Here is a 14,938-nt window from a genome sequence, read left to right as displayed (position 1 = left end):
GTCCCTGCAGCCCGGCCCTGCGCCCGCCGTGGTGCACACCCAGACTTCCGGAGGTCCTCTCCCGGGCTGTGGCGGGATGCCGAGGACTCGGGGTGTTGGGGGGCTGCCTGAGTCCCCTTCCGCTCCACCTCCCAGGCGCCGTCCATGCTTCATAACAAGTTCTCTACCACTAAGCACATTTCTGTGTTCAGCGTTCTGTGCCATTGAGCGGCCTGCAGCGTTCCTAATGGTCACCTGGCCTCTATTGCGCGAATGCCAAACAGATGATTTAATCACGTTTTCCTCCAGATTGTGCTCGTTTCTAACTTTTTGCTTTTATAATTGCCCCGATAGGGAACACACTTGAAGCTAAATCTTTATTCACTTAATTATTACCTTGGAAGAAATTACTGGAACTCGGATTGTTGGTTCAAAAGGTGCGCCTCTTAAAGGCTTCTGATGCATTCTGCCAAATTGCCCTCCCAGAAACGTTCCGCACACGTGCGCTCAGAGCCGCAGGTCTGCGAGCCCTGCCCCCCGCACACCCCGACTCGGAGCCTCTGCTCTTTGTTCCCTTCGTCTCTTGCCAACCGCACGGCTTTTTAAAAAGCGTCTTATTGTCGTTTCCATTTGCACGCCTGTATCGCTGGCGGTGCCGCGCTCGTCACGTGTTTATGAGGCGCCTGTGGCAACGCTTTGTCCGCGGCCCTTGCCGGTCTCTCGCCGAAGCGCCCATCTTCCCCTTAATGATTTATAAAAGCGCCAAGTGTGCCTGCTCTCCTGACGGGGGCCCAGCTGCGTGGCCCCCTCCCTGGTTGCCATGCAGATGCGCCCGTGGCGGGACCAGTCTCCATGGCCACAGATGCCCAGGTCTCAGCGAGGAGCGGAGTGGGGGGAGCGTTGCCATGGCGATGCTACCCAAGCAGGCCTGGCACCCCTCCCGCTCAGTGCGCGGCTTTCCTGGCCAGCCCAGGCAGAGGCTTTGCAGGCTGCGGGGGCGGGGGGAGGTGGGGGAGCCCCAGGGAAGTGTCCTGTGTGCACCAAGGCAGGGCTGGTTGCAGGGGGCCAGGCCACCCAGCCTCCAGGAGTCCACTGTTTAGATTATTTATCCATGAACATAAAGACGCATGACAGACAGGAAGCTTCCTGTAGCAAAGCTTGACGAGCATGCATGCCCCACGGCCAGACGGTCTGCGATGCAGCGTGGGTGCTGCGTCAATAATGTCGGAGTCACCTGCCATCACGTACTAATACTGGAATTGCCTTGCTATCGGCACAGTTACGGCACACTTCTGCGTGAAGTGCCTTCTTGTTAGTGACTTGTTAACCGTGTAAAACATAGACCGCTGCTTTAAACCCTTGTGGTGTTCTCATGCCTTGTTGGAGGTGGGGGCTGGGGGCTGAGTCCCTGGGCATTGTCCTTGGGGATCCGTGGCAGCGGCATTGTCCAAGGTCGTGTCGTTTCCCCCAGTCTGATCTTTACACGCTGCTTGGACTTTGACACGTACGTAGGTCCTGTGGGCCCACGGCAGGCCTCGCTTGGAGTGAGCACTCACTGTGCCTGGGGTGAGGCGGGTACGCAGCGGGGACAAGAGCTGCACTCACAGTATTTATTAGAAGACGAAGCAGACGCTGTTCATTGTCCCCAGTATCCATTCCCAACCCCCCTCACATGGAAACAGAACCAACCCTATAGACTCTCCGCTGGTACAGGGTCTCCAGAATGAAGGCTGTATTTCCCAGCATTCCTGGCAGCCAGGGATGGCCGTGTGCATAAATGCCGCCCAGTGAAGTGTAAGCAGAAATGACCTGCAACTCCGAATGTGTGTTCTTAAAAAGAGTCATGCTTTCCGCATCCCACTGGCTGGAATGCAGATGTCACGGCTGGAGCTAGAGCAGCCACCCTGGGCCGATGGTGAGCCACTGCAGGTCATCACGTGTGGCTGGAGTTGCACGCTCGCTGGCTGTGCCGCAGCAAACCTCCTACCTCCTGGCCCCGCCCTGTTTGTGTGTGTGGAAGGAGAATGGGATCCTCAGTGAGCCCATGTCAAACACAGTCTCACTTTATCTGACAGTTCTGTGTGGAGGGGGAAAGGAATCCCTTGAAACGACAGAGGGTAGACCTTTGGAAGTTCTCAATTCTAAACTGGTTTCCCAGGAGGCCCAGTGGTGAAGAACCCACCTGCCAGTGGAGGAGGCACGCGTTTGATCCCTGGACCGGGAAAATGCCCTGGAGAAGGGAATCACCCACTCCAGTGCTCCTGCCTGGGAAACCCCGTGGACAGGGGACACCTGGGGGGCTACAGCCCAGGGGCTCGCACAGACACGGCTTCGTGACAGCAGTTCCCAGCTAACTGGTTACGAACTCATCGTGCTCTGCTTGCTTTGGGGCACAGTCTCCCTTCCCCCGTGGTGGTCAAGTCCCCCTCCCTGGGGGCATCAGAGGCCACCTGGGCATGGAGGCTTTCACCAGCACAGTCCCCCAAGCATGAGTGCCTGCCCAGCTCTGTGGAGGAAGCCAGGGGGACGGTGATGAGGCCCGCCCGGCAGGGACCATGTCACTGAAGACCTGGTGGGGGCCCAGAACACTCACCGCCCCCCCCAAGCAGTAATGAGAACCCTCCACCTGCAGCATCGGAGGAGGGCTACCGGGCAACCTGTACCCCCGCCCCCACCAGGCAGTGATGAGACGCTGCCCCTTCCCCCACCAGAACAGCGGCAGAGGACGCCAGCTAAGACGGAGGTTTAAATAAGGCCCCAAATCTCATGCTCTGAGTCCCCCAGAGGCCAGGCTTCAGTTGCAAATCCCTCTTCATACCAAGACCCAGGAAGATCTCAAGCTGAAAGAGACACGGTGATCAAGAGATGCCACCCGCAGCGGACACAGACGTCAGCGCTGTTTGCCAGCCATGCTCAGGCGGCCGTCACGAAACTCCTTCAGCAATGAAGATGACTGAAGCAAGTGGAGACGTGGAAAGTCTCCGAAAAGAAACCGAAGCGTAAAGAAGCACCGAATGGAGACTTTGGAACTGGAAACTACAGTAACCAAAATGCAAACCTCTACAAATGGGCCCAGCGCCAAAACGGAGGGGACCTCAGAGATGAGGCAGTAGAAACTACTCAGTCTGAACGAGAGAGAAAAAGGAGACTGAAACAGGTGAGCAGGGCCTCCCTCCGACCCCTTGAACAGTAGCCCACCAGGCTCCTCTGTGCATGGGACTCTCCAGGAAGGAACACTGGAGCGGGCTGCCGTTTCCTTCTGCAGGGGATCTTCCCAACCGAGCGGTCGAACTCGAGTCTCCTGTATTGCAGGCAGGTTCTTTACCATCTGAGACACCGTAAAGGACCCAAGAAACTTAAAAAAAAAAGGGGGGGGGAGAAGATCTAACATTTGAGGGATCAGAATCCAGGAAGGAAAAAAAAGATGAGAGGGACTGGAAAAGTTTTCAGAGAAAAGCTTCTCACATTTGGCAAACGACCAAACTCTACAGATTTAGGAAGCTGAGACATACCCTAAAAGAATTAACCGGAAGAAATCTATGCTGGGATGTATAGCATATTAAACCTTCTGAAAACGAAAGACGAAGTCTTGAAAGCAGGAAGAGAAATGGCATCTTAGGTATTAAGAGAAACACAATTTGATTGACAGCAGATTTCTCATCAGAAGCCACGGAGACCAGCAGGAAGCGGCGAACATTTCTCAAGCACTGAAAGAAAAATGTCAGCCTGGAGTCTCATATGCAGTGACAATATCCTTCAGGAATGAAAAAGAAATCAAGACATTCTCAGAAGGAAGAAAACTGAGGGTTTGCCACCATCGCCATCAGACCTACCCTAAAGGAATTATCACAGGAAGCTCCCTCAACAAAAATAAAATGGCGAAAGCAGGAATCTGGGGGCATCAAGAAAGAACACAAAGTGAGCAGGACACAGGCCAACACAGCTGCACCTCCTGAAACCTCCCAGGGCTGCTCTGACAGCTGAGCAAGCGTTGTGCCGCTGTCCGATGCGATGCTCAGTGCATGCAGAGGGGATGTTTAGGACGGTCACCTGATAAACGGGGAGTGGACAGAGGGACTCAGGTCGCTGTACTTCAGTCCGGCTGATAAGATGTCAAATCGATGAACTGTGACGCTGTGTAATTATAACGTGCACCGGAACAGCGCTGAAATGCAGCGAGATGCAGTCCAAGGCCCTACACATGAATCGAAACAACACAGGACAAGCTCATCCCGGTAGCCGCTTCTGGCCGTGCTGGGCCTCCGCTGCGGCTTGGCCTCTGCTCCGGTTGTGGTGGGTGCGGCTGCTCTTGCTGTGGGGCGCGGGGTCTCAGGCTTCAGCAGTTGGGCTCGTGGGCTCAGTAGCTGTGGCCCCCAGGAACGGGAGCACGGGCTCAGCAGCCGCGGTGCACAGGCTTGGCTGCCCCGCGGCACGTGGGATCTTCCGGACCAGGGGTCACACCCGGGTCTCCTGCGTGGCAGCCGGATTCTTTACCTCTGAGCCACCAAGGGAGCCCACAGCTCTTAAAGGCTCAGGTGGCAGACAAGAAGACAGGAAAAGAAAACAGAAATTAAGAATAGAAGGAACAAAAAGACAGGAAAATTAAACAGCAGACTTAACCCCAACGCGTCAAAAATCAGATTAAATCTAAACAGTCTAGTACATCGATTAAAAGGCGGAGACAGACATTGAGGGAAAAACAGCCGGGCTGTGTGCCGCCTGCTCACTCCATCTCCACTGACACTCACTCAGTGAGACTCTGACGACACGGGCAGGCTGAAAGGCAGAGGACGCAGAAGGCGACGCCGCCCGGCGCTGGCGTGGACGCGGGGCAGCAGGCAGGCTCCCCTGCCGCGGCAGACAGGCAGCTGCTTCAAGCAGATGTGATCCTATGACCCGGGGCTCGTGTTCCTGGGCACTCACGCCCGAGAAACCGTGTCTTCCGTCCACACCAAACGCTGCACGCAGTTGCTCGTAGCCGGTGTTTCTAACAGTCAAAAACTGCGAACGACCCGGACATCGGGTCCAGGCGACGGGCTCAGTGGCCTGTGTCCCAGCACCAGCTCGAGCGGGTCTCAAGGGCATTGTGCCGACCGAGAAGGCCACACGCCAGGGATCCCACTTACAAGAAACCCCCCCGTTTTGAGGTGCAGCTTGTGGGGTGTTTGTTCTGCCCCCCGGGGATGGAACCCGAGCCCCGTGCGCTGGAAGCTCGGAGCCCTAACCACCAGAGCGCCGGGGGTTCTTGTAGGAGCGCCTTGAAGGGACGAAGCTGTGAGGTGGCTGCTGGGCCAGCAGTGGCGGGGGAGGGAGCGGTCTCTGCGGTGGGGACGGCTCTGTGTCTTGCTCGCGTGCTGGTGACACGCATGATCACCTGACGAGGGGCAGCAGCCTGGGCCCACGTCACAGCGTGTCAGCACACAGCCTCGGTGGCCACAGGAGGTGCTGCCGCGGGGGCGGCCGGGCCGCTTTACGTTCCTGGAGCCGCTTCCTTTAAGCCCACCTCTGTTGCCGCTGCCGTTCACTCACTGAGTCGTGCCGGCTCCCTGCGACCCCGCCACGCCAGGCTTCCCGGCCCCTCAGCATCTCCCGGACTTCGCCCAGACTCGTGTCCTTCGTCGGCGACGCCATCCAACCTTCTCAGCATCCTTCTTCTCCTGTTGCCTTCTGTCTTTCCCAGCATCAGGGTCTTTTCCAGTGTGTTCATTTCAGATTAAATTGCAAAACGGTTTTCTCACTTTCCGTCTGTGTGTGTTGGTCAGGAGAGCCCAGAGCTTTGTGCTTCGGGTTAGAGACAGTGAACGGCTTGCTGTTTCTCCGTCGTCTGTCTGTCCTGCTTCTGGGAAGGGAGCCACACCCTGGAGCCTCAGACCTGAGCGTCCTCCCCCAAACTCCCCAGCTCCTGCCCAGAGCCTCTCGCCCAGCCTGGGAGGAGTTCCCTCTCACCGGACGGTGCTCGGGGCAGCACGGAGCCCCAGCATTTGCCCACATTCACCTGTCACGCCCTCACGCCTCCCCCTCCCACCCCGGCACTGAGCCTCCCGGGTGGGTGGGGGCCGGGCTGGGAGCAGGGCGCTTCCGTGAGTCCAGCCCTTGCCGGCCCAGGAGGAAGGGGGGGCGCGGGCCCTGTCCAGTGGAGACTACTCCCCATCCCCATCCACTCCCCTCACGCCCACACATCTCCGGCACGGCCCCGGTCTCACCCACTAAGCTGATGAGACTCTCCGCTGCTGCATGATGGGAACTGGGGGTGGGGACAGTGGGGAGCAGGCCAGGGCCACTGGGCCCCGTGGCAGGGGCCCCCTGACCATTCAGACACAAGCAGAGGCCACGAATCGCCCTCACACAGCCCACAGGCCCTGAGGACACCCTGACACCCTCAGCTGACACCCCAGATCCTCGCAGACAGCCCTCCAGAATCACACCCACACCCATCACACCAAAACAATCACGTTCCCACACACACACACACACACACGCAAGCACCCACCCAGCACGCGGTGCAGACAGTCACGGGGCCGCTGCCACAGGCAAGTCAGCTTTGCACAGACACGCCCGGGGCACACCAGGCACCCGGAGCTGCTAACACACGTACCCGGGGGTTGGGGTGGGTGCAGGGGGCTTCCATGCTGCCCGGCCTGGGGCTGAGACCGAAGCGACACCCAGAGAGGTGGCCACCAGCCCTGTCCACTCCGCCCCCCACACCCCCACCCCGATCTCACACAGCCTTCACCTGCAGGGCCACCCTGCCCAAGCACAGGGCCTGCCCCTGCGAACCCTCAGGAGTGGAGATCCCGGCCCAGCCTCACCAGCCCCTGCCCCCCTTACAGGAGCCCCGACTGGATGCCTGGGACCCCATGGCGAGGAAGGCAGCCTGTGTGTCCTGCCCAGGTGAACGCTCAGTGGGGAGTGGACACGTGCGTGTGGCAGAGGTCCTGGGACGGGGCCAGCCGGCTGGTGGGGGCCCAGGGAACAGGGAGCAGCAGGCCTTTGCAGTCGGGGTGTACCTCTGTTCTAAGTGCAGTGGAGCCCTGGCAAGGCCCTGGCTGGGAGCTGGGGCAAGACCTAAGGCGGCCCCTCATCTCCAGATCAGGGTGCCTGGGCCCCAGCGTGCTGACCCGGAGCACCGGCGGAGGTCAGGCCCGCCTGGACTGGGTCGTGGCTGGTTCTCCACGGCGGAAGCTGTCCCAGGGCCGGGCGCTGGAGGGGCCGGAAGAGTGGTCACTGAGGACCCTGACTGCGGGCAGGGACCTTCTCTCGAAAACAAAGGGGCATCTGCAGAGGGCAGCGGTCAGTGGGATCCCCCAGGAGACCAGAGCCAAGCGTCCAGGCGATGGGCCGGGGCAGGAGAGGCCAGGACACAGGAGGACAGACAGACGGATGGGCCTGCGCGAGCGGCAGAAAGTCGGGGGTCGGGGCGTGCCTCGCTGCTCCCCCTCGCCGGCTCCCAGTTGCCCCAGCCCTGGGACCCCCGGGGAGGACAAATGTCAGGGCTTCAGGGTGGTGGGGATGCCCACCCAGGGCACGGTCAGTGGGTGGAGCCTGTGGAGCCCAAGTCTTTCCCCAGACCCCACAGGCCTTTCCCCAGCCCAGCCTCAGGGGTGAACCCCCCTGCAACCCCCCACACCCCCGCCTCTGCCCAGAGCCTGGAGAGACAGCGACGTCTGTCCCGGTGCCACTCGCCAGGGGGACAGGGTGGAGGGACACCCCCCTTCCTCAGCTGCAGGCGGAGGGTGGCCTGCAGGGAGTCCACGGGTCTCCACCATCAAGCAAGAGGGTGGTGGGCCCAGGCGAGGCTGAAGGGCCAGCGGGGCAGCTCCGTGCGTGTCCGGGGCAAGGTGGGGAGGCCCCATGGGGCAAGGTCGGGAGGCCCTGTGGTCCAGGGGTTGCTGGACACCCGGGGCCCGGGAGGGCGGGCCGGGGTCTGGGCAAACACGCGCAGAGGGAGCAGATGGGCCATCTCTCCCCACCCAGGCCCACCCGTGGGGCACCGTGGGCTCCAGGCTGCCGTCAAGGGCCCCCTTCCCAGCACCGGGGGGGCAGGAGGCATGGGCCTCACGGAGGCCGGAGTGAGGGAGTGCGATCTGCTTCCCGGAGCTCACGCAGCCGCGGAGATAAGGCACAAAATAATTAGTGAGCAGAGTGTATAATTAAGTGCTAAATTGTGTGTTTCAGACTCGCTGAGCTGCGGGAGTGTGAAGAGGGGAAGTCGCCCCAGGCTGGGGACGGGTTCCGAGTGCGGGCGGGGCAGAGCCGGGGTTGGGGGTGGGGGGACACGCTGGGTGGTGTCAGGAGAGGAGCCCCTACCCCCAGGGGCAGCAGGCAGGACGGCTGGCAGGCTGGGTGGGCAGGGCTGGCCTCAGCCGAGAAGCGGGTTTCCCGAGCGCCCGAGTCTGTGTCCAGAAACCAGCCACAGGGTCCGCCCAGACAGACAGACACGCAGGCAGATGGACAAGAAAGAGACGAGACGAGCAAACCGCTGGCTTCGAGCCCCCCAGCTCCCAGGCCTGGGGGAGCCCTGTTCAGAGGGGCCCTCCCCCTGCGTGCCCTTCTCCAGGGGCCAGGAGGTGTGCAGCCACCCCGGGGCGGGGATGCTGGCCGGCGGAACATCCCCGAGAGGCCTTCGGAAGCAGAGTGTTCTGGGTTGGCTTCAGGCCACGGGGGTCCAGGCTCGAGCAGACGGTGCCCGGAGCAGCGGTAGGGGGGTGGGGAGGATGTGGAGGCAGGGCTGCGAGGTCGCTCTCCGCACCCTGGGGGCAGCCGGGCAGACGCTGGGACCCAGGCGGCGTGCCCCTGGCACGGTGAGAGCCGGCGGTCCCCCTTGGCAGCGCCGTGTTTGCAGCCGCGGCCTGTGACACACACGTCGTGACAGGCCCGTCCTGCACCAGGGACAGCGCTGTCCCCAAGGACACCATCACAGCCAGGCACCACGGCACACCTCTCCTTCCCACGCCCAGGCAAAGCGCTCCAATGGCTTGGCTGCCATCAAGGGAGCCGGGGACAGGCCCCCAACTCTGCAGCGGCTCCGCACTCCAGCGGGAGGGACTCAGAACGAACTCACCCCCCAACGGTATTTGCTGAGCACCAGCCGGGCCCTGGGCACCATCCTGTGGGGCAAACACGTAAAGCCACGAGGTGAAGGGGAGCGTGGCGGAGGTGGTCAGGGCTGCAGCCGCTGAGACTCGGGGGCAGGGACCTGAAGGAAGCAGGAAGGTGGATGGGGACCCCGGGGACGGGCCAGCGTCCAAGCAAGGGACCGGCAGGTGCACAGGCCCAGCAGGGCAGGCCTGGCTCGTCCTGGGGCTGCGTGGTGCCTGAGTGTGGCTCAGGACGCGTGAGCAGCAGCTGCCCGGCCTGAGCGGACCTGGGTCCCCCTCTGCCCGGGCTCAAGCCCATGTCCATCATGGCCAGCGTCCCAGACCGCGGTTCGGAGGCCAGCTTCCAGAGAAGGCCCAGCTCCAGGCCCCCAGCGGGGGTTCACTGGCCTGCAAGGCAGAGTCCAGACTGAGGTCGCCTTCACGCCTGGGCTCCGGAGGCCTTGCGGTGGTCAGCTATGGAGAGTGGGCCGGGGAGAAACAGACAGAGTTGAGGGTGCGGGGCCCGCCCCCGCAGTCTCCTAGGCGTGTGCACCGAGGTGGGCGGGAAACCCGCAGCTAGGAATGGGGCTACTCCAGATCCCGCGAGGGGAGCGTCCTGGGGGAGTCGGGGGCTGTCCTGGGAGTGGGGCGGGGAGGCGCCTCAAGCCCAGCGGGGGCCTTCAGGCTGGGGGGAGGGCCGGGCAGGAAGGAGGGTGGTCGTGGGTGGAGAAGGTGATGCCAGCGGGCAGGGCCTCTGCAGGTCGGCCGGCGGAGGGAGCGGGGTTCTATGTTCAGGGGACAGGAGCCAGCCCCACCCGTCCACTCAGGGGGAGGGATCCCAAGGGCAGCTCGGGCGGCGGGCTTTCCATTTTCCTGCGAGGCCGGCGGCCGGCTCCCGCCCCCGACCCTGGGTCTGAGTCCAAGCCCACAGCCCCCGGCACTGAAGCCTGAAGCCCGGAGGGAGGGCGGGGGCGGGGCCACGAGGTGGGCGGGGCGGGGCCAGGCTGGGGCCCGGGATGGGGCGGTGGGCCGGGCTGGGGTCGCGGGTGTGGGGGGCGAGCTGGGATGGTCGGAGGGGGCGGTTGGGATACAGGTGGGGAGACCTGGCTGGGATCGCGGGTGGGGGACCGCGCCGGGATACAGGTGGGGGCCGGGCTGGGATGGCCTGTGGGGGCGGCTGGCATGCAGGTGGGGTGCGGGGTGCAGACAGCTGGGGCGCCGGAGCCGGGGCTGCAGCAGCTGAGGGGCGAGCTCCCAGCCGGTGCGATGCCGCCCCTGCCGGCAGCGCTGGGCACGCGCCGCCTGCGCTGCTGGGGCCGCGGGGCGGGGGCGGGGGCGGGAGTGGGAGCGGGACGAGGGGCTCCCGCGCGGTTTGCGAGGCGGGGCGCGAAGCTGCGGCTCTCCGTGTCACTCCGGACAGCCCCTCTGCCCCCTGGGTCTCGTTCGTTCACTGCGGGGCCAGCCAGGGTCGCCCAGTGGGGGTGGCGGCGCTGTCCCCGCAGGCCTGCGGGCTGCACAACCCCTGAGCCTCAGTTTACTCTTCTGTAAGTCGGGGTCACAGCGCCCCGTTATCTGCCTTATAGTCTTCACCTCTCAGACCGGTAAACCCCCAGAAGGCGGAGCGCAAGTGCTAAACTCTCCAGCAGTTTCTAGATGGTGTTCGTCCAAATCTGCCATTTTTCATTCATTTCCTCTTGCTCCGGAGCAAAACACACAGAGACCTTGAACTGCAGAGTGTGGTGTGTAAAGATTCTGGATTTTGAGAAGCAAGGACCCTCCAAAGTCGAACAGCTTTGAGCCCCATTAAAACACGTCTGGATAACTAAACATTTTAAATGCACTTAAAAGGGATAAAAAAAGTCGAAAGATGAATGAGAAACCGGGGGAAGCGACCGCAACTCACATCACAGACGACTAATCCGGGGCCAGCAGACTCACTGTCCACATAGCAGGCCCTGCCAGCGCTCCTGCGGTGACTGCAACAGCCAGACAGGGAGCCTGGCTGTGTGCCCTGAGGGGATTTTGTCGATTAAAAAAATAGCAAGTCAGCAGGCCTGATTGAGCCTACAGGCTATCAGTCAGCTCAGTTCAGTCACTCAGTCGTGTCCGACTCTTTGCGACCCCATGAATCGCAGCACGCCAGGCCTCCCTGTCCATCAGCAACTCCCGCAGTTTACTCAAACTCAAGTCAGTGATGCCATCCAGCCATCTCATCCTCTGTCGTCCCCTTCTCCTCCTGCCCCCAATCCCCCAGCATCAGGGTCTTTTCAGATGAGTTAGCTCTTCGCATGAGGTGGCCAAAGTATTGGAATTTCAGCTTCAGCATCAGGCCTTTCAATGAACATTCAGGACTGATCTCCTTTAGGATGGACTGGTTAGATCTCCTTGCAATCCAAGGGACTCTCCAGGGTCTTCTCCAACACCACAGTTCAAAAGCATCAATTCTTTGGCACTCAGCTTTCTTTAGAGTCCAGCTCTCACATCCATACATGACCACAGGAAAAACCATAGCTTTGACTAGACGGACCTTTGTTGGTAAAGTAATGCCTCTGCTTTTTAATATGCTGTCTAGGTTGGTCATAGCATTTTTTCCAAGGAGCAAGTGTCTTTTAATTTCATGGCTGCAATTACCATCTGCAGTGATTTTTGGAGCCCAGAAAAATAAAGTCTGACACTGTTTCTACTGTTTCCCCATTGATTTGCCATGAAGCGGTGGGACCGGATGCCATAATCTTAGTTTTTTGAATGTTGAGTTTTAAGTCAACTTTTTCACTCTCTTCTTTCACTTCCATCAAGAGGCTCTTTAGTTTTTCACTTTCTGCCATAAGGGTGGTGTCATCTGCATATCTGAGGTGATTGATATTTCTCCTGGCAATCTTGATTCCAGCTTGTGCTTCTTCCAGTCCAGCGTTTCTCATGATGTACTCTGCATAGAAGTTAAATAAGCAGGTGACAATATACAGACTTGACGTACTACTTTTCCTATTTGGAACCAGTCTGTTGTTCCATGTCCAGTTCTGACTGTTGCTTCCTGACCTGCATACAGATTTCTCAAGAGGCAGGTCAGGTGGTCTGGTATTCCCATCTCTTTCAGAATTTTCCACAGTTTATTGTGATCCACACAGTCAAAGGCTTTGGCATAGTCAAGAAAGCAGAAATAGATGTTTTTCTGGAACTCTCTTGCTTTTTCCATGATCCAGCGGATGTTGGCAATTTGATCTCTGGTTCCTCTGCCTTTTCTAAAACCAGCTTGAACATCTGAAAGTTCACGGTTCACGTATTGCTGAAGCCTGGCTTGAAGAATTTTGAGCATTACTTTACTAGCATGTGAGATGAGTGCAATTGTGCAGTAGTTTGAGCATTCTTTGGCATTGCCTTTCTTTGGAATTGGAATGAAAACTGACCTTTTCCAGTCCTGTGGCCACTGCTGAGTTTTCCCAGTTTGATGGCATATTGAGTGCAGCACTTTCACAGCATCATCTTTCAGGATTTGAAACAGCTCAACTGGAATGCCATCACCTCCACTAGCTTTGTTCATAGTGATGCTTCCTAAGCCCCACTTGACTTCACTTTCCAAGATGTCTGGCTCTAGATTAGTGATCACATCATCATGATTATCTGGGTCATGAAGATCTTTTTGTACAGTTCTTCCGTGTATTCTTGCCACCTCTTCTTAATATCTTCTGCTTCTGTTAGGTCCATACCATTTCTGTCCTTTATCGAGCCCCTCTTTGCATGAAATGTTCCCTTGGTAGCTCTAATTTTCTTGAAGAGATCTCTAGTCTTTCCCATTCTGTTGTTTTCCTCTATTTCTTTGCATTGATCGCTGAAGAAGCCTTTCTTATCTCTTCTTGCTATTCTTTGGAACTCTGCATTCAGATGCTTATATCTTTCCTTTTCTCCTTTGCTTTTCGCCTCTCTTCTTTTCACAGCTATTTGTAAGGCCTCCCCAGACAGCCATTTTGCCTTCTTGCATTTCTTTTCCATGGGGATGGTCTTGATCCCTGTCTCCTGTACAATGTCACGAACCTCATTCCATAGTTCATCAGGCACTCCATCTATCAGATCTAGGCCCTTAAATCTATTTCTCACTTCCACTGTATAATCATAAGGGATTTGATTTAAGTCATACCTGAATGGTCTAGCGGTTTTCCCTATTTTCCTCAATTTGAGTCTGAATTTGGTAATAAGGAGTTCATGATCTGAGCCAGTCAGCTCCTGGTCTTGTTTTGTTGACTGTATAGAGCTTCTCCATCTTTGGCTGCAAAGAATATAATCAGTCTGGTTTTGGTGTTGACCATCTGGTGATGTCCATGTGTAGTCTTCTCTTGTGTTGTTGGAAGAGGGTGTTTGCTATGACCAGTGCCTTTTCTTGGCAAAACTCTATTAGCCTTTGCCCTGCTTCATTCCATATTCCAAGGCCCAATTTGCCTGTTACTCCACGTGTTTCTTGACTTCCTACTTTTGCATTCCAGTCCCCTATAAAGAAAAGGACATCTTTTTTGGGTGTTAGTTCTAAAAGATCTTGTAGGTCTTCATAAGTCAGGTGGTCTGATATTCCCATCTCTTGAAGAGTTTTCCAATTTGTTGTGATCCACACAGTCAGAGGCTTTGGCGCAGTCAGTAAAGCAGACGTAGATGCTTTATGCAGAAGCAGACGTGGTAGGCGCAGGCTGTGGTCTGGTCCACTTTCATCAATATTTGAGGAGCTCTTAGAAATCAAGAAGAGGCAGCCCAACGAAAGTCAGGAGAAAACAGCAAAAGACGGTTTTTCAAGAAGGAAACTCAAAGGCCTTGAGCCAGCATGACAGACGCCCGCGCTCTCACGTGACCTGGGGAGCCGAGATGAAGGACCAGAGATGCTGTGCACGGGGACGCACCGGGGCTGCGGGACGGAGGCGCGCAGCTCCGAGGGCCTGGTCTGAGGAGCACCCCACCCTGCAGGGGACGGCCCATCCCCAGTGTGTGGCTCCCCAAGTTGTCTCACCTGCTGGGGGCCTGTGGGGATACACTCGGCATGCATGTGGCAGCCCCCATGGCGGATGAGACAGCTGTTGGCTTCTGGGGGAAGAGGCGCTGGGATGAGGGCTGGCCCCTCCATCTGTCCGTCCATCCGGGTGCTCTCCCCCTACTCTCAGCACCCACACTCCCGCAGGCCCCTCAGCCCATCCTGGTCTGACTGAAGCCAGACCCCCAGCCCGCATCAGCCCTGGTGGGGGACCCCAGCCTCACCCTGGCACAGCTCCCCATCGCCCATGTAGCCGTCCAGGCAGGTGCATGTCCGCTGACCAGGTGCCACGGTTGTGCAGTTGGCGTGGGGGGAGCAGCCGCCATGGTCACGCGCACACGGGTCCACCGCTAGGGGCAGACAGGCGCAGAGAGCTATGAGCAGGGCGGGGGCCGGGGGACAGCAGGGACCAGGGGCAGCGCAGGGGAGAACGGGGAAGGCCAGGGGGAGGGTGAGACCCCAGAGGGGACAGAGACTGGATCTAAAGGGCGTGGAAAGGGCTCTGGGGCGGTGGAGTGGCTGGACCTGAACAGGAGACACCGTCGCCCGAGTACCCCGCGGCACAGACACAGGCAGGGGCTGCAGCCGAGTCCTGCACGCAGCTGGGGGGACAGCAACAGCTCAGGCGGGCCTTCCGGCCCCCAACCCTGGCCCCAGCGCCCCTGCCCACCGGCCCTGGGCCAAGGTCACTCACTTGGCATTCGGGTCGCACTTCTGCAGGCACTGAGGGCCACTGATTTCTGCAGGGGGTAGGAGGATGATGGTTCTGACCATGCGGACCCCAGAACCACCTCCCCAGGACTCGCCCCTCTCCCCGGGGGGCTGCTCCTCACTCTGGTCACAGCGGAGGCCCTGCCAACCCACGTTGCAGAAA

The 14,938-nt window shown here is 59.1% G+C and overlaps 1 protein-coding gene across 1 annotated transcript; it reads right to left on the bottom strand.

Moving 5' to 3' along the window:
• LOC108638594 (stabilin-1-like) lies at positions 9,305-14,936 on the bottom strand (the record flags this gene model as incomplete). Its single annotated transcript, XM_018066675.1, is given in 6 exon segments — positions 9,305-9,464; positions 13,937-14,117; positions 14,289-14,414; positions 14,590-14,666; positions 14,759-14,804; positions 14,898-14,936. Coding segments are annotated over 6 exon segments (629 nt in total), but the record flags the coding sequence as incomplete, so codon positions are not given.

Source organism: Capra hircus, chromosome 22 (assembly GCF_001704415.2).
Source record: "Capra hircus breed San Clemente chromosome 22, ASM170441v1, whole genome shotgun sequence".
Lineage (NCBI taxonomy): Eukaryota > Metazoa > Chordata > Mammalia > Artiodactyla > Bovidae > Capra > Capra hircus.
This window is presented reverse-complemented; position numbering and strand designations above follow the sequence as displayed.